At 37.7% G+C, this 22,940-nt stretch overlaps 1 protein-coding gene across 2 annotated transcripts in view; it reads left to right on the top strand.

Moving 5' to 3' along the window:
- Positions 1 to 22,940, top strand: part of ZRANB3 (zinc finger RANBP2-type containing 3) — a gene marked incomplete at its 5' end in the record, with an annotated part of 232,978 nt that overhangs the window by 134,840 nt on the left and 75,198 nt on the right. For both annotated transcript variants that reach the window (XM_082659043.1, XM_082659044.1), the window contains 2 exons: positions 21,304 to 21,475; positions 22,803 to 22,919. In XM_082659043.1, the coding sequence (XP_082515169.1) occupies positions 21,304 to 21,475; positions 22,803 to 22,919 (289 nt within the window). The remainder of the gene's footprint in view (positions 1 to 21,303; positions 21,476 to 22,802; positions 22,920 to 22,940) is intronic.

Raw genomic sequence — 22,940 nt, forward strand, 5'->3', positions numbered from 1 at the left:
AATAAAACTATAATCTCATGGTGGGGGATAGTAACAGGGTGGCATGGGATGGGGAGAGAATCAGGGCATGTCACCATGCCTTATACAGTCTTTCAACCAGTGTCCCCATTTTTAGCTATCATGTCACACTTATCCCCACCTTCTAAGGTACCTGATCTTTTTAATTCCTGAGACATTCTGGGATTTTGTGGACACCCCTCTTTAGGTCCTTGATATTCAGCTTTCTCTGTTTCGTTAGCTTCTTCACTTTATTTTTTGCTTCTAGAAGTATGTTCACATTGTTTGCTGTTTCTCTTTCATTCTGTTTGTCCTGGTGGGTTAATATATCTTTATGTCTTTGGACTCATTTTGATTGAGGATACTATTTGTGTTCAGTTCACCATGTTTTAACCAGGACATCTCCTCTACTTACTTTCCCTTTTCCAAAAATTGCTTGAAATCCTCGTCTTCTGTTTCTCTCTCTCTCTTATTTTCTTTGTTCTTATTATGTAATACATTTTATTTTTTTTTAATTTATTTATTTATTAATTTATTTATTTTTGGCTGCATTGGGTCTTCGTTGCTGTGCACGGGCCTTCTGTAGTTGCGGCGAGCGGGGGCTGCTCTTCATTGCGGTGAACGGGCTTCTCATTGCAGTGACTTCTCTTGTTGCAGAGCACGGGCTCTAGGCGCACGGGCTTCAGTAGTTGTGGCACGTGGGCTCAGTAGTTGTGACTCTTGGGCTCTAGAGCGCAGGCTCTGTAGTTGTGGCACACGGGCTTAGTTGCTCCACAGCATGTGGGATCTTCCCGGACCAGGGCTCGAACCTGTGTCTCCTGCATAGGCAGGCAGATTCTTAACCACTGCACCATCAGGAAGGCCCCTGGAATACCTTTTAAATTCCTTTCCTTTCATGTTAGAAGGGTTTTCATAGAAACAAGTAATAAATATGATTAATTTGCCACATTTAACCACATGTACCTTTCCAAACTCTGGTTGTTGCTTCGGTTTTTGCTTGCTAAAGAATTGCTCTTCTCAAGAACTGTGGGGTGTATTCATTAGTCAGTTCATCCATTTATTCATTAATTCATAAGCTACTTATTATATGTTAGGCACAATGCTAGGTGCTAAGAATGCAAAGATTAATAAGATATGGTCCTTGCCATTAAGGAGCTTACACTCTGGGTATTCATGATTCTAATCTCAGATTTTCATGGTGTTTCTAAGTTACATTAAAATTTTGAGTTATTTTGTGACATAATATATTTTCATAGATCCAGGGAGATTTTTAACTTGCTCCCAAATTTATCTAAATAGCCAGAAAAACAGTTCTTGGACTCATATGTTTATCTCTGTAATTCCAGAAGTACTTTATTTAGGTGAGTAGTTTGCCTCAGTTTATTCACCTGTTTTTGGTCCTGACCACAATTACTTTGATGATTCAAATACATCTTTTTTTTTAAATGGGTGCAAAGTAGTATCTCATTGTGATTTTTAAAAATTATTTATTTATTGGGGCTTCCCTGGTGGTGCAGTGGTTAAGAATCCGCCTGCCAATGCAGAGGATATGGGTTCGAGCCCCAGTCCGGGAAGATCCCGTGTGCCGTGGAGCAACTAAGCCCGTGTGCCACAACTACTAAGCCTGTGCTCTAGAGCCTGTGTGCCACAACTACTGAGCCCACATGCCACGGCTACTGAAGCCTGTGCACCTAGAGGCTGTGCTCCACAGCAAGAGAAGCCACTGCAATGAGAAGCCCACGCACTACAACGAAGAGTAGCCCCTGCTCGCCACAAATAAAAGAAAGCCTGAGCACAGCAACAAGGACCCAATGCAGCCAAAAATAAAATTAATTAATTAATTTAAAAAATTTATTTATGTATTTTGGCTGCGCCAGGTCTTAGTTGCGGCATGTGGGATCTTTTTTAGTTGAGGCATGTAGGCTTCTTAGTTGCGGCACACAGGCTTCATAGTTGTGGCATGTGGGCTTCTTAGTTGTGGCATGCAAACTGTTAGTTGCGGCATGAATGCGTAATCTAGTTCCCCGACCAGGGATTGAACCTGGGCCCCCTGCATTGGGAGTACGGAGTCTTACCCACTGGACCACCGGGGAAGTCCCTCAAATACATCTTAAGATTTGGTTTGCTTAAGAAACACAAAACATTACTTCCATCTATGTGAATTTCTTCTACACATTTGAACTCCTTTTCACTGAATTGATTCCTAGTGCTTCAGAATCTGCTATTTTACAGAGCTCAAAGAGCTTTACTAACAGGAGATGAACACACTCTTGAGAAGCCATCTGTCCCATGCACGTGGCTCAGCTGCATCTGAATTCCTATACTCTCTTAAACCAATACAGCAGCCTCTTTTTTCTTCCTGCAGTTTCAAGTTTAGAGCACTCGATTGTCCAGTTATACTGGTAAACATGTAAGGTCTTCTGAGCAGCATATTTTATCTCAGGACACTGGGCTTTCTAAAATTCTTGATCTCTACAGTTAGTTACCTAAATGTTAAACATTTCCAAAACCAACTGTCTGACTGCATTGAAGAAATAAATTCTTCATGTTTCTTCCGGCATTTTCCATATCTTTCATTCCATCAACTGACTATGGTTAGGGTGAAAAAAATCACAATTTGTTGATTCCTCTTTTCCACAGCTTGATTACATTGTAATGTACAGTCTGCTCTTTTCATGGTGATACCTTTCTTGAGTTTCAGAGCATCCTAATATTTCAGGATTTGGGGAACAAGTTTATGTTTTATTTATCTAGACTGTTGCTCGTTATCAATTCTATTTGTAAGTTCTCTTAGTGTTTTCACTCTGAATAATTCCAATTTTTCATTCTATTTTCCTATAATAGAACTTCCCTACTTCATTTTCTCCCTCTGGCATTTTTTTTTTTTTTTTTTTTTGCGGTACGCAGGCCTCTCACTGTTGTGGCCTCTCCAGTTGCGGCGCTCAGGCTCCGGACACGCAGGCTCAGCGGCCATGGCTCAAGGGCCCAGCCGCTCCGCGGCACGTGGGATCTTCCCAGACCGGGGCACAAACCTGTGTCCCCTGCATTGGCAGGCAGACTCTCAACCACTGCGCCACCAAGGAAGCCCGCCCTCTGGCATATTTACATTAAATTATTCCCATTTCTAAACATTTTCTAGTCTGTGGTATTCTTCTTGGGTGATAGAACCAGAACTACACACTGGATTACATATATGGTTTATCATTATTTAATATGAGAATGGAATATTCTAAATTTCTCCAATTTCTATCGTTTGTCAAATTGTTTAGTTGTTAAACACTCAAATATTGTAGTGGGAAAACAAAATGCTACAGCCACCTTTAGAAAAAAAGTTTGGCTGTTTCTTATAAAGTTAGATATGTATAAACTATAAAACATTAAGGAAAAAATGAAAGATTTAAATAAGTGAAGTGGAATACTGTGTTCATGGACTGGAAGACTCAATGTTTTTGAAATGACCTTTTTTCTCAAATTGTTGTATAGATTCAATGCAATAATAATCAGATTACCAGTAGAATTTTTACTATACCATGCATTCTGCCTCCCGCCATGACTATGATGCCAGCCCAACTGCCTCTACTTCATCTCCTTTTGTTTCTCTTATTTTGTTTTCTCCCTTTGTTTCTCTGTCACTCCCTTTTACAACCTTAGTCCTTCCCTTAATTAACTAATAGTTGGAATTCTCCTGTACTGTGTCTGCTGAGCCCATTTTACAAGAATAGAGCATTGTTTTCTAGATATTGAATGAGAGGAATTGACTGAGTGGAATCCAGCTTTCCTCAGAATGTCCTTAGTCTGGTGACATAGGTCTTGATTTGCTTTTATGGTCCAGTTTATTCAGAATTAAGGTGTCATGAGGGTAAGCTCTGGGAGGAAGGGATTTTCTCATTAACGTCTCATGAGTTATTTCTTGGGAGATACAGAGTCTTTTGTTTGTGCAGCACCTTCTTGGATCATGTGGAAAAAAAGAGATATGGTGAACTGAAGATTGTATGTTAAATCTTAGCTTGTCCTGAGGTATAGCTTACTGCCAGATTCTGTTGAATTTCTTTCTTTCTGCTGTTTTTTTCTAGGCCTTTGTTAATTCTTTTTAGGATCAGTCATCCAAGTCAAGGTTGATAATGTGAGGTTGGCTTAACACCTTCAGGGCCAGATTCCAGGGTCAGGTAGGGAAGCATGGATTCTCAAGGGCTCAAACGAAGCTCTGGGCCTCTAGACTCTTTGACATTAATTTTCTTCCCGGGTCCTCCTTAGTCTTGTCAGAAATTCCAGTTTTGTCCTAAGTGTTCAGGAACAGCCAGATGGAAGAGATGCACAGGACAAGGTATGGGGAAAGGTTGTGGAGCTACCATGCCCTCTCTAGGTGCTCCACTCTCCCTGAAATCTCCATGTGTTCACCAACCTGGAAGCCTGGTAGTCAATTGATTTTTGGCAAAGATGCAAGGCAGTCCTATGGAGAAAGTTGTCTTTCAACAAATGTTTCTGGAACAATTAGATATACAAATGCAAAAAACAAAAAAAAAAGAAAGAAGGAAAAGCAGTAGCAGCAGCTCAGTTCATTTCTCACACCTTATGTAAAATTTAACTAAAAATGGGTTTTAGAGGATTCTGGAAAGTGGTGCGGTAGGAAACATCAGGAATCTGTCTCCCCACCTAGACAATAATTGCACTGGCAGAGTCTGTCTGATGTCAGTATTTTGAAAATCTGGAGTATATTGAAGACTTGCAACTTGCAGGGGAAGACTTAGATAATAAACTGTGGTTAATTTCAGTCAATTCCAACTCTTGACACAGTAAACAGCTACCCATCGCCCACCTCCAGCCTCGTGGCAGACAGCTATATACGTGTTCCTGGAGCAACTTACACACAGCTTGTGGGAGCCAGGCTGAGCAAATAGACCCCTGTTCTCCAAATTATCAAAGATCTGTACTCTGATCACTGATTGCTGCTTCTGATCACGGAAGTGCAGATGAAGTGGGAGCATCCATTGTTGTTTCACCTTTCCCTATTATTGCAAGCCCTTTCCCCTCCAGATTATGTCACTTCCAGGTAATTTAAGAGGCTAGTGCCATTTATCTCCTCACTTCACTTTTCTGTTTTTCCCCTTTTGGGGGCCAGACATTAGGACATTCAAAAATAACTATATACATGGGTAACATTTGAAAGGGACCACATATGCCCAGGAAAAGGCACAGGCTCAGAAAAGAACTGAAAAGACCTTAAGTTTATACCTCAGGCGGATCCTTAGCACAGAGACAGTCTACAAAAATTTAAAAAAAGAAAAAAGAAAAATGAAAAACAAAACCACAATAAGCAATAACAACAACAACAAAAAAAAACAGTAGAACATGGGGAAGGGGAGAATCTGGTTTATAGAGTTACCATATTATTAGATTCAAATGTCCAAATTTCAACAAAAATATCACAAGGCATACAAAGGAAAAGGAAAGTATGGCCCATTCATAGGAAAAAAATAAAATAGAAACTGCCCCGGAAAAGACCTGATGGCAGATCTCCTAGACAAAGACTAAAACAACTGTTTCAAAGATTCTCAAAGGAACTAAAGGAAGATGTGGAGAAAGTCCAGAAAATGATGAATGAACAAAATGGAAATATTAATAAAGAGATAGAAAACCTAAAAAAGAATCCTAAAAAGAAATTCTGTATCTGAAAAGTAAAATAACTGAAAGGAAAATTTTCCTAGAGGAATTCAAAGGCACATTTGAGCAAGCAGAATTAAGAATCAGAGAACTTGAAGATAGGACAATGGAAATTTTCAAGTCTGAGGAACAGAAAGAAAAAAGAATGAAGAAAAGTGAACAGAACCTAAGGGATCTGTGTGAACCATGAAACAGAGCAGCAGGTGGATTGTAGTGTCCCAAGAGAAGAGAGAAAAAAGGGGCTGAGAATATTTGAAGAAATAAGGACTAAAAACTTCCCAAATTGGATGAAAGATATGATTATAAACATCCAAGAAGCACAACAAACCCCAGAATAAGATAAACTGAAGGTGGCCCATATCCAGATACATTATAATCCAGCTTTCTAAAGACAAAGACAAAGAGAATCTTGATAGCAAGAGCAAAGCAACTTGCCACATAGAAGCGATCCTTAAAATGATTATCAGCTGATGTTTTATCAGAAACTTTGGAGGCCAGAAGGCAGTGAGCTCATATTACCATATGATTCAGCAATTTCACTTCCGGGTATATACCCAAAAGAATTAAAAGCAAGGTCTTAAAGAGATATTTGTACCCTTGTTCATAGCAGTGTAACTCACAATAAGTTAAACATGGAAGCAAACCAAGTGTCCATCAACGGACGAATAGAGTAGCAAAATGTGGTTTATACATCCAGTGGAATTTTCAGTCTTAAAAAAGAAGGAAATTCCGACATGTGCCACAACATGAATGAACCCTGGACATTATGTTAAGTGCAATAAACCAGTCTCCAACAGACAAATACTGTATGATTCCACTTATATGATGTACTTAGAGTAGTCAAAATCATAGAGACAGAAAGTAGAATGGTGGTTGCCCTGGGTTGCGGGTCAGAGGGAATGAGGAGTTACTATTTAATGTGCATAGAGTTTTGGTTTTACAAGATGAAAAGAGTTGTGGAGATGACCTGTGGTGATGGTTGTATAGCATTATGTATTTATTTAATACCATTGAACTGTTTACTTAGTAATGGTCAAGATGGTAAATTTTATATTATGTGTATTTACCATAATTTAAAAATTGAAAAAATCAATTAAAAATGGATTGTAAACTAAAATATAAAACCTAAAACTATAAAACTCAAAGAAAATAAAGGAAAAACACATTGTGACCTGGGGTTAGGCAAACATTTTTTTCTATAGGACACAAAAAACATGAACTGTGAAAGATAAAAGTGATGAATTTTACTTCATAAATATTGAAAAGGTCTTTTCCAAAGATACTGGTAAGAGAATGAATGGACAAGCCACAGATGAGTAGAAAATATTTGTGGGAATTTCCTGATGGTCCAGTGGTTAGGACTCTGTGCTTCCACTGCAGGGGGCATGGGTTCCATCCCTGGTTGGGGAAGTAAGATCTCACATGCCCCTCAACGTGCCAAAAAAAAAAAAAAAAGGTACACACACACACACACACATATTTGTAAAGCACATATTTGATAAAGGAATATATATATTCATATGTCTATAAAATATAAATTTTAAAATATAAAAAGGAATTTATAAAAGAATATATCAAATAATATATCAAATCTCTCAAAACTCCATTATAAAAGAAAGAAAAAATTTTTTAATGGTTGAAAGAGAGGCCTCACCAATAAAATAAGGTGAGGTCAAATAAGCACTTGAAAAGATGCTCAACATCATTCGTCATTAGAGAAGTGCTAGTTAAAACCACAGTAAATACCAGTACACGTGCATTAGTACAGGTAAAATTTTTACAGACTGACAATACCAAATGATGGTAATGTATGATGCTGAACAACTGAAATTCACATACATTGCTGATGGGAATGCAAAATGGCATAGGAACTTTGGGAAAAAGTATGCCAATTTCTTATAAAGTTAAGCATACACTTAACATACAACCCAGCGATCCCATTTTGGATATTTAGTCAAGATAAATGAAAACATATGTTCTTTCAAAAATATGTATGCAAATGTTTACAGCAGTTTTATTTATAGTCACTTAAAACTTGAAACAATCCAGATGTCCTTCAACTGGTGAATGTACAAACAAATGATAAAATATCCATGCAGTGGAATATATTACTCACAATAAAAAGGAATGAACTACTAATACACTCAATAACATAGGTGAATTTCAAATGCAGTATGCAAAGTGAAAGAAATCAGATTTAAAAGGCTGCATACTGTATGATTCTATTTATGTACCATTCTGAAACGTGCAAAACTGTAGGAGCAGAAAACAGATCAGTGTTTCCCAGGAGCTGGGAGTAGAAGAAAGGGATTGCTGCAAAAGTACACAAGGGAACTTAACTTCTAAAAAAGAAGTCAGAGGGTAATTTCCAAGGTCCAAAGTTAACTCTGTGTGTGCGCGCGTGTGTGTGTTCATGAACACAGATAAGCATGCATGTTCTTTGCCATAAACTTCCAATTTCATCATCATAAGCTAATATCAAGTGCCTATGTAGAAATGCCTCTTTTTAATTATACATGGTCAAAAAGACAGATACAAAAAAGTTTGTTTATTGTTTAGAAAAGGAGAAACGAGTTTTTACTTACTTTGTAAATCTGAATGAGAAAATGGCTATATTAATTCCAAAAAAGTTTTAAAGGTTTATGTTTCATAACTTCTTTAGAGACATTTGAAATTTTGTTGTTGTTGTTGTTAATTTTAGGTTGTTAGGAATTACATTTTCTTTATGTTTAAATGTTTAATTATACCCTAAGGCATACTGCTGCTGCTTGGTCTTTAAAAAATATTTTTTTCTTATTCGTTTACACCTTTCCTCTTTCATCTATACACCTTCTTTGCCATTGTACTTACAGACTTGTTTTATAATTTTCTTTCCTTCCCATAAAACTAATGAACCTTAAACTTCAGAATCACTCACTTACATATAGGCCCATTTCAAGGCTCTGGGAAGGACCTCGGCAATTTTCACAATTTTGTGTCCTGTCAAATTTATAGATGTAGGCTACTTTAATCTCAATAGATTGAAAGATCTTTTTTCAGTCCATCATTTATATATATATATTTTTATATATATGTATGTATATATACACACACATGTATATGTATATTTGTGTGGTGGTGTTGGGTGTCAGCGAGCATTTTCTGGATCAGGCTAAGAGGAAACTCTATTGGGGGTACACTTAGTTTGACTTTATGTGGTTCTCCGTAATTTCCATTTTTACGTATTTTTAGGTGATAGCTAGCCATCCCAATGTAGGAATGGCTTCCAGGAACACGCACAGTGCAAGGATGGCAGTTGTACTGCAGTGTGAGCTTGTCCTCTGGCACTCACGCTGGAAGGATATAAGTAACGGAAGACAAGCAAGGTTGAAAGGTACAGAGCCAGAGGATTAATCTGTAAATAATTCCAATTCTTACAGCTCATATATAGCAGAAACTTGATGGAAGTTTTTTCAAATTTGACAATTCCAAAAAATTTTACACAACATGGTAATGATAAGTTATGAACCTGAAAGAAACTTTTAAAAATTATTAATAGAAAATAAAATTTGGTCATCGATGCTTGAGTAAAGTCTGAATTATCCTATTTCTTTAAAGAATATATTACAGAGGCAATCAAAGGGTAAGCAGTGGAAAATGTGGGAAAAGCATTATAGATGTGTGTCCAGTTAACTAATAAAAATGTGTTCTTTCCCTGGATTTGGAAACAAGTGTAGGTGTTTATAAATATTTTTTAAAAAATAAGTTTATTTATTTTTATTTTTGGCTGCATTGGGTCTTTGTTGCTGTGCACAGGCTTTCTCTTGTTGCGGCGAGTGGGAGCTACTCTTCGTTGTGGTGTGCGGGCTTCTCATTGCAGTAGCTTCTCTTGTCATGGAGCACGGGCTCTAGGCCTGTGGGCTTCAATAGTTGTGTCACACGGGCTCAGTTGTTGTGGCTCGCGGGCTCAGTAGTTGTGGCTTGCGGGCTTAGCTGCTCCGCGGCATGTGGGATCTTCCCAGACCAGGGCTCGAACCCATGTCCCCTGCATTGGCAGGTGGATTCTTAACCACTGAGCCACCAGGGAAGCCCCTATAAATTTTTTAAATTGTGAAATTTGTTGTGATTTTTTTCTGAATTGAATTTTTTTAATTACAAAAGCATTATTTGCTTATTATAAACAGGTAGACAAAGTACAGGCGTACTTCATTTTATTGTGCTTCTCAGATACTGTATTTTTTCATAAATTGAAGGTTCTGGCAACCCTGCATCTAAGCAAGTGTATCAGCACCATTTTTCCAGTGGTGTTTGCTCACTTCATGTCTCTATGTCACACTTGGGTAATTCTCATAATATTTCACATGTTTTCATTATTATTATAGCTGTTACGGTGTCTGTGATCAGTAATCTTTGATGTTATTATTGCGAAAATATGACTCACTGAAGCTGAGTATTTTTTAGCATTAAAATATTTTTATTAGGGTATGTACTTTTCTTTTAGACGTAATGCTGTTGTGCACTTAAGAGACTACAGTATACTTTTATATACAACTTTTGTATGCAACTTGTATATAACTTTTTTTTTTTTTTTTTTTTTATGGTACGCGGGTCTCTCACTGCTGCGGCCCCTCCTGCTGCGGAGCACAGGCTCCGGACGCGCAGGCTCAGCGGCCATGACTCACGGGCCCAGCCGCTCCGCGGCATGTGGGATCCTCCCGGACCGGGTCGCGAGCCCGTGTCCCCTGCATCGGCAGGCGGACTCTCAACCACTGCGCCACCAGGGAAGCCCTGTATATAACTTTTATATACACTGCGAAACCAAAAACTTTGTGTGACTAGCTTTATTGTGATATTCACTTTATTGTGGTGGTCTGGAACTGAACCCACAGTATCTCTGAAGTATGCCTCTAAAAACAAAATGGGAGTTAAAAAAAAAGTTTTTATGTCAACTCTTTTAATCCCCACCACCATTACCCCCAAGATTAGCAATGTTATATTTTGCTGCATATTCTTCCAGTGCTGTTTCCATTATTATACAGACATACACATGTACACACACATATACATAATCTTTCGTATCAAACATATTACTCTACAACTTCTGTTTTTCATTTATTGTATACCTTTGACATTTTTCTTACTCCATACATATAATCAACTGCTTCTTAATGAATAGTTGCTTAATAGTCCGTGTTTGGCATGACCTACATTTTATTCAACCATTCCCCCAAAATAGTGGACTTTCACATTTTACGCATTTTATAAACTAAAGATCAGGAAAGAAATGGCTAAGACCTAAAGTCAGGAATGTTTCCTAGTCCCAGAATCTCCTGCTTTTGTACACCATACTCCCCAACACACACACACACACACACACACACACAACACACACACAAATTTGTTCTTTTTACTTCATTAAAAAAAAGCCTCATAGACCTCTGAAAATTCCTTGGCCTTAGGCACTTAAAAGCTCCCCAGCCCAAGATCTCAAGCAGTCTGACATCAGCGCAGGCACCCTTAGCTCAGAAGATCTGTTGCCCTAGTGGGCTTTGGGGAGGGAATCCTGGAAATGTGCAGGGTAGAAACTGAAATATGCAACACCCCCTTTTTTAAATTAATAAACTTTATTTTTTAGGAGCAGTTGTAGGTTCTCAGCAAAATTGACTAGAAAGTGCAAGGAGTTCCCATATACCCCCTCTTCTCACAAATGCACAACCTCCCACACTATTGAAATTCTGCAACACAATGCACATTTGTACTATCATTGAACTCCATTGACACATCATTATCACCCTATGTCCACAGTTTACATTAGGGGTCACTTTTGGTATTAAACATTCTATGGGTTTTGACAAAGGTGCAGTGGCATGTATCCACCTTTGTTAGAATAGTTTCACTGCCCTAAAGATTCTCTGTGTTCCACCTAATCATCTCTCCCTCCCCTGTAAGCCCTAGCAAGCATTTATCTTTTTAGTGTCTCCATAGTGCCTTTTCAAGAATGTTATTTGGTTGGAATCATATAGTGTTGCCTTTTCATATTAACTTCTTTCACTTAGTTATATACATTTAAGTTTCTTCCACATTTTTTCATGACTTGATAGTTCTACCATTTTGCATTCCCGCCAGCAATAAATGAGATTTCCTATCGCTCCACGTCCTTGTCAGCATTTGGTGTCGTCAGTGTTTTGGATTTTAGCCATTCTAATAGAGGTATAGTGGTATCTCATTGTTTTAATTTGCAATTCCCTAATTACTTATGATGTTGTAAATCATTTCATATGCTTACTTGAAATCTGTGTATCTTTCTTGGTGAGATGTCTGTTCAGGTCTTTTGCCATTTTTTTTAAAAAAAATAACTTTATTTATTTATTTTTGGCTGCGTTGGGTCTTCGTTGCTGTACACAGGCTTTCTCTAGTTGCGGGAGGGGGGCTACTCTTCATTGTGGTTCGCGGGCTTCTCGTTGGCGGAGCATGGACTCTAGGTGCACAGACTTCAGTAGTGGCAGCACGTGGGCTCAGTAGTTGCGGTGCACAGCCTCCACGGTGCAGGCTTAGTAGTTGTGGCTCATGGGCTTAGTTGCTCTGCGGCATGTGGAATCTTCCCGGACCAGGGTTTGAACCCGTGTCCCCTGCATTGGCAGGCAGATTCTCAACCACTGCGCCACCAGGGAAGTCCTGCCATTTTAAAATTGAGTTACTTGTTTTCTTATTCTTGGGTTTTAAGAGTTCTTTGCATATTTTGGATAATAGTCCTTCATTAGTGTGTCTTCTGCAAATATTTTTCTCAGTCTGGAGTTTATCTTTCCATTCTCTTCACATTGTCTTTCAAAGAGCAAAAGTTTTAATTTTAATGAAGTCCATCCAGCTTATCAATTATTTCTTTTATACATCATGCCTTTGGTATTGTATCTAAAAAGTCATCACTATACCATGGTCTAGCAACACTATACTACTTCATGAATAGTGCAAGTATCTTATATTAACAAAATAATCCTCATTCTTCCCTCTAGTACCTTGTATCATTGCTGTCACTCATTTCAGTTATACGTAAGCATATAGAGAGAGAGATAATGGAATACACTGTTGCTATTATTATTTTGAGCAAACTGTGATCTGTTAGATCAATTAAAAATAAGAAAAATAAAAGTTTTTATTTTACTTTCACTCATTCATTCTCCAATTCTCTTGCCTTCTTTATGTAGATCTGATATTCTGACTTACATCATTTTTCTCTTTCTAAAGATCTTCATTTATTTATTTATTTTCTCTTCACAGGGACTTTTATTTTTCTCACTTGGTTCTTTTTTTTTTTTAACATCTTTATTGGAGTACAATTGCTCTACAATGGTGTTAGTTTCTGCTGTATAACAAAGTAAATCAGCTACACATATACATATATCCCCATTCGTCCTCCCTCTTGCGTCTCCCTCTCACCCTCCCTATCCCACCCCTCCAGGTGGTCACAAAGCACTGAACTGATCTCCCTGTGCCATGTGGCTGCTTCCCACTAGCTATCTATTTTACATTTGGTAGTGTATATATGTCCATGGCACTGTCTCACTTTGTCCCAGTGAAGATCTTCATTTAATATTTCTTGCAAAGCAGGTCTTAGGAACAAATCCCCTCAATTTTTGTTTGTCTGAGAAAGTCTTTGTTTCACCTTGACTTCTGATGGATAATTTTGCAGGGTACAGAATTCTAGGGTGGTGGGGTTTTCTCTGAACACTTTAAATATTTTACTCTACTCTCTTCTTGCTTTCGTTTCAGAGGAGAAGTTATATATAATTCTTATTTTTGCTCCCATATATGTAAGGTGTTTTATTTTTTTTTCCCTGACTTCTTTCAGTGTTTTTTCCCTTATTTTTGATTTTCTGAAGTTTGAATGTGGTATGCCTGGGTGTAGTTTTTTGGGTGTTTATCCTGCTTGATATTCTCTGAGCTTTCTGGATTTGTGGTTTGGTATCTGACTTTAACTAGGGGAAATTTTCAGTCATTATTATTTCACTCATAACTTTCATGATTATGAGTCTGGGGCTGACAATTGAGAGAGTATGAGATAATAGGAAGAACTAATTTCCGGTATTTAGTGATGTTTTATGACTATCATCTAATCTCATAAAACTGATAAAGCATGAGAGAATCCTGGTTTAGTATTGTATTTCCAAGCTGAATTTTTAAGAACACTTAAAAACCATAACAGGGACTTCCCTGGTGGTCCAGTGGGTAAGACTCCATGCTCCCAGTGCAGGGGTCCTGGGTTCAATCCCTGGTCAGGGAACTAGATCCCACATGTATACCGCAACTAAGAGTTTGCATGCAGCAACTAAGAGTTTGCATGCCACAGCTAAGAACTCTGCATGCTGCAACTAAGAAGTCCACATGCTGCTACTAAAAAAGATCCTGGGGACTTCCCTGGTGGTCCAGTGGCAAAGAGTCCACCTGACAATGGAGGGGATGCAGGTTTGATCCCTGGTCGGGGAACTACAATCCCACATGCCATGTGGCAAGTAGGCCCACACAGCACAACTAGAGCCCACGTGCTGCAAACTACAGAGCCCATGTGCTCTGGAACCTGTGCACCACAACTACAGAGGCCACGTGCCCTGGAGCCTGCCTGCCACAGCTAGAGAAGAGAAAACCCACATGCCACAACCAGAGAGAAGCCCACGCACTGCAACAAAGAGCCTGTATGCCACAACTAAGACCCGACACAGCCAAAAATAAATTAAATAAATAATAAATCTTAAAAAAAAAAAAATCCTGCATACTGCAATGAAGACCTAGTGCAGCCAAAATAAATAAATAAATAAACAAACAAATAAATAAATCTTAAAAATAAAGTAAGAGTTTATGGTATTGGAAGAGGGAAACATCATTGCTCATATTTTTCTTGAAAGTTTTTAAGGAAGGGAATAATATAATTTGCATTTTAGAAACTAAACTTAGGGTTGTGTGGGAGCAATTAGAAGGTAGGAGATGGAGTAATTCATAACTACCAACTTGCCTTGGTGTACACCTATCCAGGTAAAGAGAATTTGACTGTATGAGGAGTTCTGTTTAATACCTTTTTTTAGCTTATGAGCTATTTCTTCACATTTTATTTGTGGTAAGAGTCACTATTCCACCATCTTTGTAGCTGTGTTGTATTGCATGTCATGTTACATTTACCTTCATAATACTTACAGTTTTCTAATTTAAGGCATTTAAGATCTTGTGCATTCATCTTCCTCAAATGTTGTGGGGGTTTTGTTCGTTCATTTACTTCACTTGGTCTTTATTGCTCCTTATGGGCTTTTATTTATTTACTTTGTGTTAAAGATTGACATGCACAAATATTAAATAACTTTTTTTTCTCAGAACTTAGTCTTACATATATAGTACATAATAGGTGTAAGTGACCATAATAAGAGCAGGGAAGTAGTAGTATTGTAGAGCAGTGTTTCTCAACCCTGTTGACCTTAATGCCCACGTTTTGTAATAAATATTGTGTAATGCTCCCCTAATACTGAAACAAAATACATAGATATAATAATCTATGTCTACTGGTAATTTTTTAAAAAACTAATACAACCCAGCATAACACAGGGGAAAAATAAAAATTATGCAAACTAAAATAATATGTACTTTTGAATGTAAATAGATAGGAGCTTTTCCATTTGTAATTTTCTTGTTTCTAGTTGTGGTCTTTTCCACCTAGAGAAGTTCCTTTAGCATTTGTTGCAAAGCTGGTCTGGTCGTGCTAAATTCTCTTAGCTTTTGCTTGTCTATAAATCTTTTGATTTTGTATTTTCTTGATTCGTGCCTCTATTCTTTTTCTGAGATGTTGTATCATCTGTACTATCATTACTCTGAATTCTTTTTCAGGTAGATTGACTCTCTCCACTTCACTTAGTTGTTCTTCTGGGGTTTTGTCTTGTTCCTTCATCTGGGACATACTCCTCTGCTGTCTCATTTTGTCTAACTTATTGTGATTGTGGTTTCCGTTCCTCTGGCTGCAGGGCTATAGTTCTTCTTGCTTCTGCTATCTGCCCCCTCATGAATGAGGCTGTGTAAGAGGCTTTGCAGGCTTCAGCGGGGAGGGACTGGTACCTGCCCACTGGTGGGTGGAGCTGGTTCTTGTCCCTCTGGTGGGCAGAGCCATGTCAGGGGGTGTGTTTATTGGGAAGCTGTGTGCTTAGAAGACTTTAAACAGCCTGTCTGCTGACGGGTGGGGCTGTGTTCCCACCCTGTTGGTTGTTTGGCCTGAGGCGTCCCAGCACTGGAGCCTGCAGACTGTTGGCTGAGGCCAGGTCTTGGTGAGAAAATGGTGGCCTCCAGAAGGGTTCACACCAATGAGTACTTCTCAGAACTACTGCCACCCGTGTCCTTGTTGCTGCAGTGAGCCACAGCTGCTCCCCACCTTCGCAGGAGACCTTCCAATACTAGCAAATAAGTCTGGCCCAGTCTCTTACGAGGTCACTGATTTTTTTCCCCTGGGTCCTGGTACGCACGAGACCCTGTGTGTGCTCTCCAAGACTAAAGTTTCTGTTTCCCCCAGTCCTGTGGAATTCCTGCAGTCAAACCCCAGTGACCTTCAAAGCCAGATTCTCTGGCTGGGGAGCTTGACGTGGGGCTCAGAACTTTCACTCCTGTAGGAGAATTTCTGTGGTATAATTACGTTCCAGCTTGTGGGTTGCCCACCTGGCATGTATGGGATTTGATTTTATCACAGTTGTGCCCCTCCTATGTCTCATTGTGGCTTCTTCTTTGTCTTTGGATGTGGGCTATCTTTTTGGGTAGGTTCCAATGTTTTTTTGTCAATGGTTGTTCAGCAGTTAGTTGTGATTTTGGTGTTTCTTTAAGAAGAGGTGAACTCACATCCTTCTACTCCACCATCTTGTCTGTATAATCATTAGATAGGAATGACTACACTGGAAGTCAGTTTTAAAAAGAGTGAAATAAGTATATTTATATACTGGCTTTTATTGAATCTAAGACAGCCTTGATTGTAATATGAACTATTATTTTACATACCATTGGGGGAAGAACTGCTACAATTAAACTAATAGATCTCTGTGAATTTCAGAGATATTAAAGGGGGGAATCTGAATCATAAAATTGATGAAAGTTGATGTCTGTATGGAATCATTATAAACACTTGCTCTACAAACACAAGCTAATATAGCTGTGTGTGTTTGCAAGGCAGCTACCTCAGTGTCACTGTTGCCAGTGACATGATTTTCCAAAGTGGCAAACAACTTTGGGTTAATTTTCTAATAAAGCAAAGTACAATATCCTTTTGCGTTAACAGCATTTATGGTTCCTAGAAAATCCATTTTATATTAACACTGTACCAAAAATACTTTGTCCTTACAACCCTGATTCTTGATTCTTACTGCCTTCTCTTAAACATAAAACAGCAGCTTCATGGCTTTAACCCTGCTCTCATCTTTACATTTTTGTTCTGTTTCTGGACTACAGAGGCATTTACCTTGTCTTTATCCCCAAATGTGGATTTTTGTTTTCTCTTTATATTTTACCTATCCTGAGTTTGAAGCAAAGAGGATAAATCAAAGCCTGAACTTACTGACCCTATTTCCTTGGAAGTCTTTTTATTTGAAGTTTAAAAACTATTGCATGTGTCACTTTGATTTTTTAAAAATTCATTAAGAATATAGTTCTAAAATAAAAACCAGCAGCTAAATGCCATAGGCAGCCATCTATACAAAAGTAAGTTTGAGTGGCTACAATAAAAGTAGATGGTGAATAGCTCCTGTTAGGGAAAGACTGGTCACCTTTCTTTATTCACAGTGTGCATCATTCTTCCCAACATAAAGTAACAACCTGCTATAAGGTCCCACTTCTAATGTTATTTAACACAACAAGTTAAATAACATTAGGATTTAACATCTGAAATAAATGGTAACTTAAGCAAACAAAATTATAAATAGAAACAAATGAAAAGACAGCCCACAGAATAGGAGAAATTGTTTGTAAATCATACATTTTATACAGGACTTGTATCTAGATATATTAAGAATTCGTACAACTCAGTATGACAACCGAATTCAGAAATGGGTAAAGTATTTGAATAGGCATTTCTCCAGCAAAGACATACAAATGGGCAGTGAGCACATGAAAAAAAAATGCTTGACATCATTAGTCATCAGAGAAATAGAAATCGAAACCTCAGTGAGATAGCACTTCATACCCACTAGCATGGCTAATCTCAGTGAGATACCACTTCATACCCACTAGCATGGCTAAACTCAAAAAGTCACATAACAAGTGTTGATGAAGATGTGGAGAAATTGGAATCCTTGAACACTGCTGGTTGGAATGTAAACTGGTCTAGCTACTTTGGAAAACAGTCTAGCACTTCCTCAAATGATTAAACGTAGAATTGCCATGCAAGCCAGCCATTCAACTCCTAGGTATATACCCAAGAGAAATGAAAGTATATGTCCACAAAAAAACTTGTACATGAATTTTGATAGCAGCATTGTTTATAAAAGCCCAAAGTTGGAAACAGCCCAAATGTCTATCAACAGATAAATGAATAAACAAAATGTGGTATATCCATACAATGGAATATTATTTGCTACAACATGGATGAATCTTGAAAATATTATGCTAAGTAATAGAAGCTAGTCACAAAAGACTATACAGTGCTGTATGATTCCATATATATGAAAATTCAGAATAGGAAAATCTTTAGAGACAGAAAATAGATTAGTGGTTGCTTAGGGCTGGGTAGACAGGACAGCGGTTAAGGGAGGGATAGCTAAAGGATACGAGGTTCCTTCTTTTTCTTTTTTTTTCTTAATAAATTTATTTGTTTTATGTATTTATTTTTGGCTGCATTGGGGCTTCGTTGCTACGTGCAGGCTTTCTCTAGTTGCGGCAAGGGGGAGGGCTACTCTTCATTGTGGTGCGCAGGCTTCTCATTGCAGTGGCTTCTCGTTGCGGAGCACGGGCTCTAGGCCCACGGGCTTCAGTAGTTGTGGCTCACGGGCTCTAGAGTGCAAGCTCAGTAGTTGTGGCGCATGGGCTTAGTTGCTCCGCGGCATGTGGGATCTTCCCGGACCAGGGCTTGAACCCGTGTCCCCTGCATTGGCAGGCGGATTCTTAACCACTGCGCCACCAGGGAAGCCCGAGGTTCCTTCTTGAGATGATGAAAATGTTCTAAAATTTACTGTGATGGTGGTAGTTGCACATATCTGTGAGTATACTAGAAACCGTTATTGAATTGTACACTTTAAGTGGGTAAATTGTATGGAATTATGAATTATATCTTCGTAAAGCTGTTTTTAAGAAAGAATAGGATATTCCAAAAAGTATGTATAATTTACATCAAATTTAAGGGGAAGAGACCAGGTCTTTACAGGTGGCATCTCTTAGCCCTCCCTCCCCTTCTCATTTGCCTTTTGCACCCCAAACTTGAGTCTGGGGGCTCAGAAGCTAACACTCTTTAAAGTCAATACCACCTCAAGGGGTCTGACTCCAGCTAAAAGAGAAGTGAGGATTAGGGAGGGTGGATGAAAGGATTTCTCTAAACCATCATTTACACCAAGCATAGGGCTTGCAATCAACCAGTGACAAAGCACCCAGGAGGCAACTGGCTACAAAAGCTTCTCTCAATAGGGTGGTTTCTCCTGGAGGGGTGAAGAAACCTCATTGTTACAGGCCTGGTACTGGTAGTGTGTGGCATCTGAAATTAGATTGCTCCGACTTCAAAACAGACCTGTGCATGTGGTGCTCAACTATTTTGTGCTCTGCAGGAGGCAAGTGAGGCCTATGTGGTTAGCCTGTGTGACAACACCTGTGTGCTTTCTATACCAAAGTGGAATAATTGTGCCAAAAGACCTTCACTTAGCATGTTGTACACTTGCCCAATGTTTTGCAAAGGTGGAGAATGTGCTTAAGGATTCATTTTAATGGCAACAAAAAAAGACCCAACATCTTTTTCTCATTTTCTGTAGTCCTAAACATTAGATTTTTTTCCTGTTTAGTTTATTTTTCCAGTTTTATTAAGATATAATTGACAAAAATTAGATTTTTTTTCTTTTTTTTTTTACCGTGAGGTCAAAATGTACTTAAGTATCTTGATTGTGAATGGAAAAATAGGTGACAGAATTGGTTATTGGCAAGTATTTTTCCATTTTCATTAGTGTATAAAGTTTTAATATAAATATGGAGACATAAAGCATTAAAAAGTCAAAATATTTCAATAAACAAGTTTCAGTAATTCAATTTATAACAATTATAACTAAACCTATTAAATTTTTTACAATGCCAGCCCTTAGTTTTTTAAAACAAGTACATTTCTTATTGATGACAACTAAGTGGTGTCTGTCATTTTATCATACAGTAGTTCCATCCATTCACTATACTTTTCTAATCAATTCTACATGCAAATACATGATTTTAATGTTTTTGGTACTATTCCTGTATGTTTGCTATCAAAATACATTAAACTAAAAAAAAACAATGTCAGCCAAGTTCCAGGTTTCTCAAAATGACACTGTTTGCATTATATAACACCAAATCCCACTAAAATGAATAGTTATTTAATTTTTAATATTAGTAATTATAATACAACCTAACAGGAATTTTTCCTTTGTTAATTATTCTCTAGTAGCTATTTTTAGTAGTATTGGCCCCTGGAAGATGATTGGGAATTTTGTGGATTTGTGTGGGGTTGTCACAGTGATTCAGGGATGCCATTAGGCCAGCTGTCCTGATGCCTAAGTTCAATAGGTCCACTCGATTTAATACCTACCCCAGTGCTTGGTGCTTCCAACTCCTGGTCTTCTCAGAGATCTAGAGGATGAGTTCCCTATTGCAAACATTTTAAGTTGTAGCTTACTTTCTTTTGTCGGGTCAGCTACCGCTTGTCTGTCTGACTTAAACGTTTGTTGAAATCACTTATCCTCTGATGTTTTCTCTCCCATCTCTCTTCCATAGGGCATTTGTACCTTTTTTTTTTTCCTTTGCTGTCAGTCCAGTGGTTCAAAGGAAGAAGAGATCACCAAGTGATCTATCTGCTGTGCTTAACAGTTCAATGGGAGATAATATTGCCTCCTAGAATTTGTAGAAATCATTTTAGTTGGTTTTGGTTGTTACATATACTGGCTGATGTACTTGCAGTTAGTGCTTATTTAGGGCTAGATCTGCTAAACACACTGCCACGTGTGAGGTCATCCGAAATGCCAGTGGTATTCATAGTTATCTGTTCATCCCACCCTTTTATTAACTCGGTATAAACACTATGTTTAAACACTAACATTTACTACAGCTGAGAGTAATGTGTAATCTTATTCATTACTATTTCTAAAGCTGAGCTTTTTGAAACTAATTTGCATTCAAAAATAAAAGTAAAGGGACTTCCCTGGCAGTCCAGTGGTTAAGACTTCGCCTTCCAATGCAGAGGGAGCCGGTTCAATCCCTGGTCAGGGAGCTAAGATCCCACGTGCCTCGTGGCCAAAAACACCAAAACATAAAAACAGAAGCAATATTGTAACAAACTCAATAAAGACTTTAAAAATGGTCCACATCAAAAAAAAAATCTTAAAAAAAAAAAGAAACAGCGTCATGTCTCCTTATTAAAAGGAAGAACACACTGGATAAATTGTTTTCTTACTCTAAAGTTCAGCTTTGCTACATGTGTTTTCTTTATATTAACAGATATTTTGGTAAAAGACCTCAGTGGGATTGCAGAGGGGCCTCAAATCTTAATGAACTTCATCAGCTATTAAGTGACATAATGATTAGAAGATTAAAGGCTGAAGTTTTAACCCAGCTGCCCCCTAAAATCAGACAGCGTATTCCATTTGATCTTCCAGCAGCGGCAGCCAAGGTGAGAACCCGTGTTTGACTGAGAGTCTTATTTGAAATCATTTTAAATTATACTGTGAAAGATAGCACATATTTCATTTTTCACAGAAGGAAAAGTCCACTTTCTTAAAATAGGTTTAATTAATAGAGCCATATGAATTGGCTTTGTGTCATTTCAAGAAGAGAGCAGGAAGAATTTAAATTTAGTCATCAAATAATGTGAAAAGATTTAGTATCTTAGTAATTAAAAAATATATTTCTGCTAAATAGAGAAAAAAAGCACTTCAACTGCAACATAGACTTAGTATTAAGAATTCTAAGGGAGACGCAAGAGGGAAGAGGTATGGGGACATATGTATATGTATAACTGATTTACTTTGTTATAAAGCAGAAACTAACATACCATTGTAAAGCAATTATACTCCAATAAAGATGTTAAAAAAAGAATTCTATGTAGGGTGTGAAGGCCAATAATTATCAAGGGAAGTTCTTTTTCTTGCTGTAGGATTTTTTTTTAAGTACGAGTAGCTGTCTTCTAGGATAATTTGGATCCAGCCCTCTGTTCTTGAAATCCTGAAGCTCTGTGATCATGTTGTAAGATGTAAAGTTCAACATATTAGAAACCAGAATTGGTAATACAAGATTAGGTAATCCTTGTCTACATTTACTTTTGGGGAGTACAGTGCTTTTATAGTCTCTGAAATTTCTTCAAATCTGGATATAACTTTGTCAACAGAGACTGTTTATTGCCTTGTTTTGTCTTGAAAGCTGAGACTAAGAATTTTGTAAACATTGAGCAATATATTATTGGTAAAATAAAAACGATCTGATTTTCTGTATCCATTATTTTAACAAAAGAAAAATAAGAGTTAATATATGACTATGTTACATTTTATTTAACTAATATTCCCCGTCTTTATGCTTATTTAAATAAATTCAATGCTTTTAGTAAAAAATGCTTTGCTACCATATATATTTTTGCTACTGTGAGTTAAGTTTTTGTTTTTACATAAAATTTTTATTTTATTTAAAAATTTTCTTAAATTTTTATTTTTACTTGACTACATGCTCCTCTGTAAGAGAAGGCTGCAGTCGTTTGATATATGATGTTAGCAAAGGGCTTGGTTTCCTCCCACATCTTTTCATTGCTTTCTGTCATTAGCGTAAACATGTGTCTGACCTACATCCACACTGATTGATGTTTTTTAAATCAACACACTGGCACCTATGAGAATTTTTCTTCATATATATATATTTCTATAAAAAAAATAAGTAGGACATGATTCATTATTGCATTAATTGCTATGTTCTTTATGCTGTATTTCTAAACATTATTTTCTCCTACATAGGAATTGAATTCCAGCTTTGAAGAGTGGGAAAAATTAATGAGAACTCCAAATTCAGGTGCCACCCAGACTGTCGTGGGATTGTTTACTCGCATGTTTAAACAAACTGCTATTGCCAAGGTACTCATTGCTGGGCCATCA

The sequence above is a fragment of the Grampus griseus genome (genome assembly GCF_964374135.1).
Source record: "Grampus griseus genome assembly, chromosome: 7".
Taxonomy (NCBI): domain Eukaryota; kingdom Metazoa; phylum Chordata; class Mammalia; order Artiodactyla; family Delphinidae; genus Grampus; species Grampus griseus.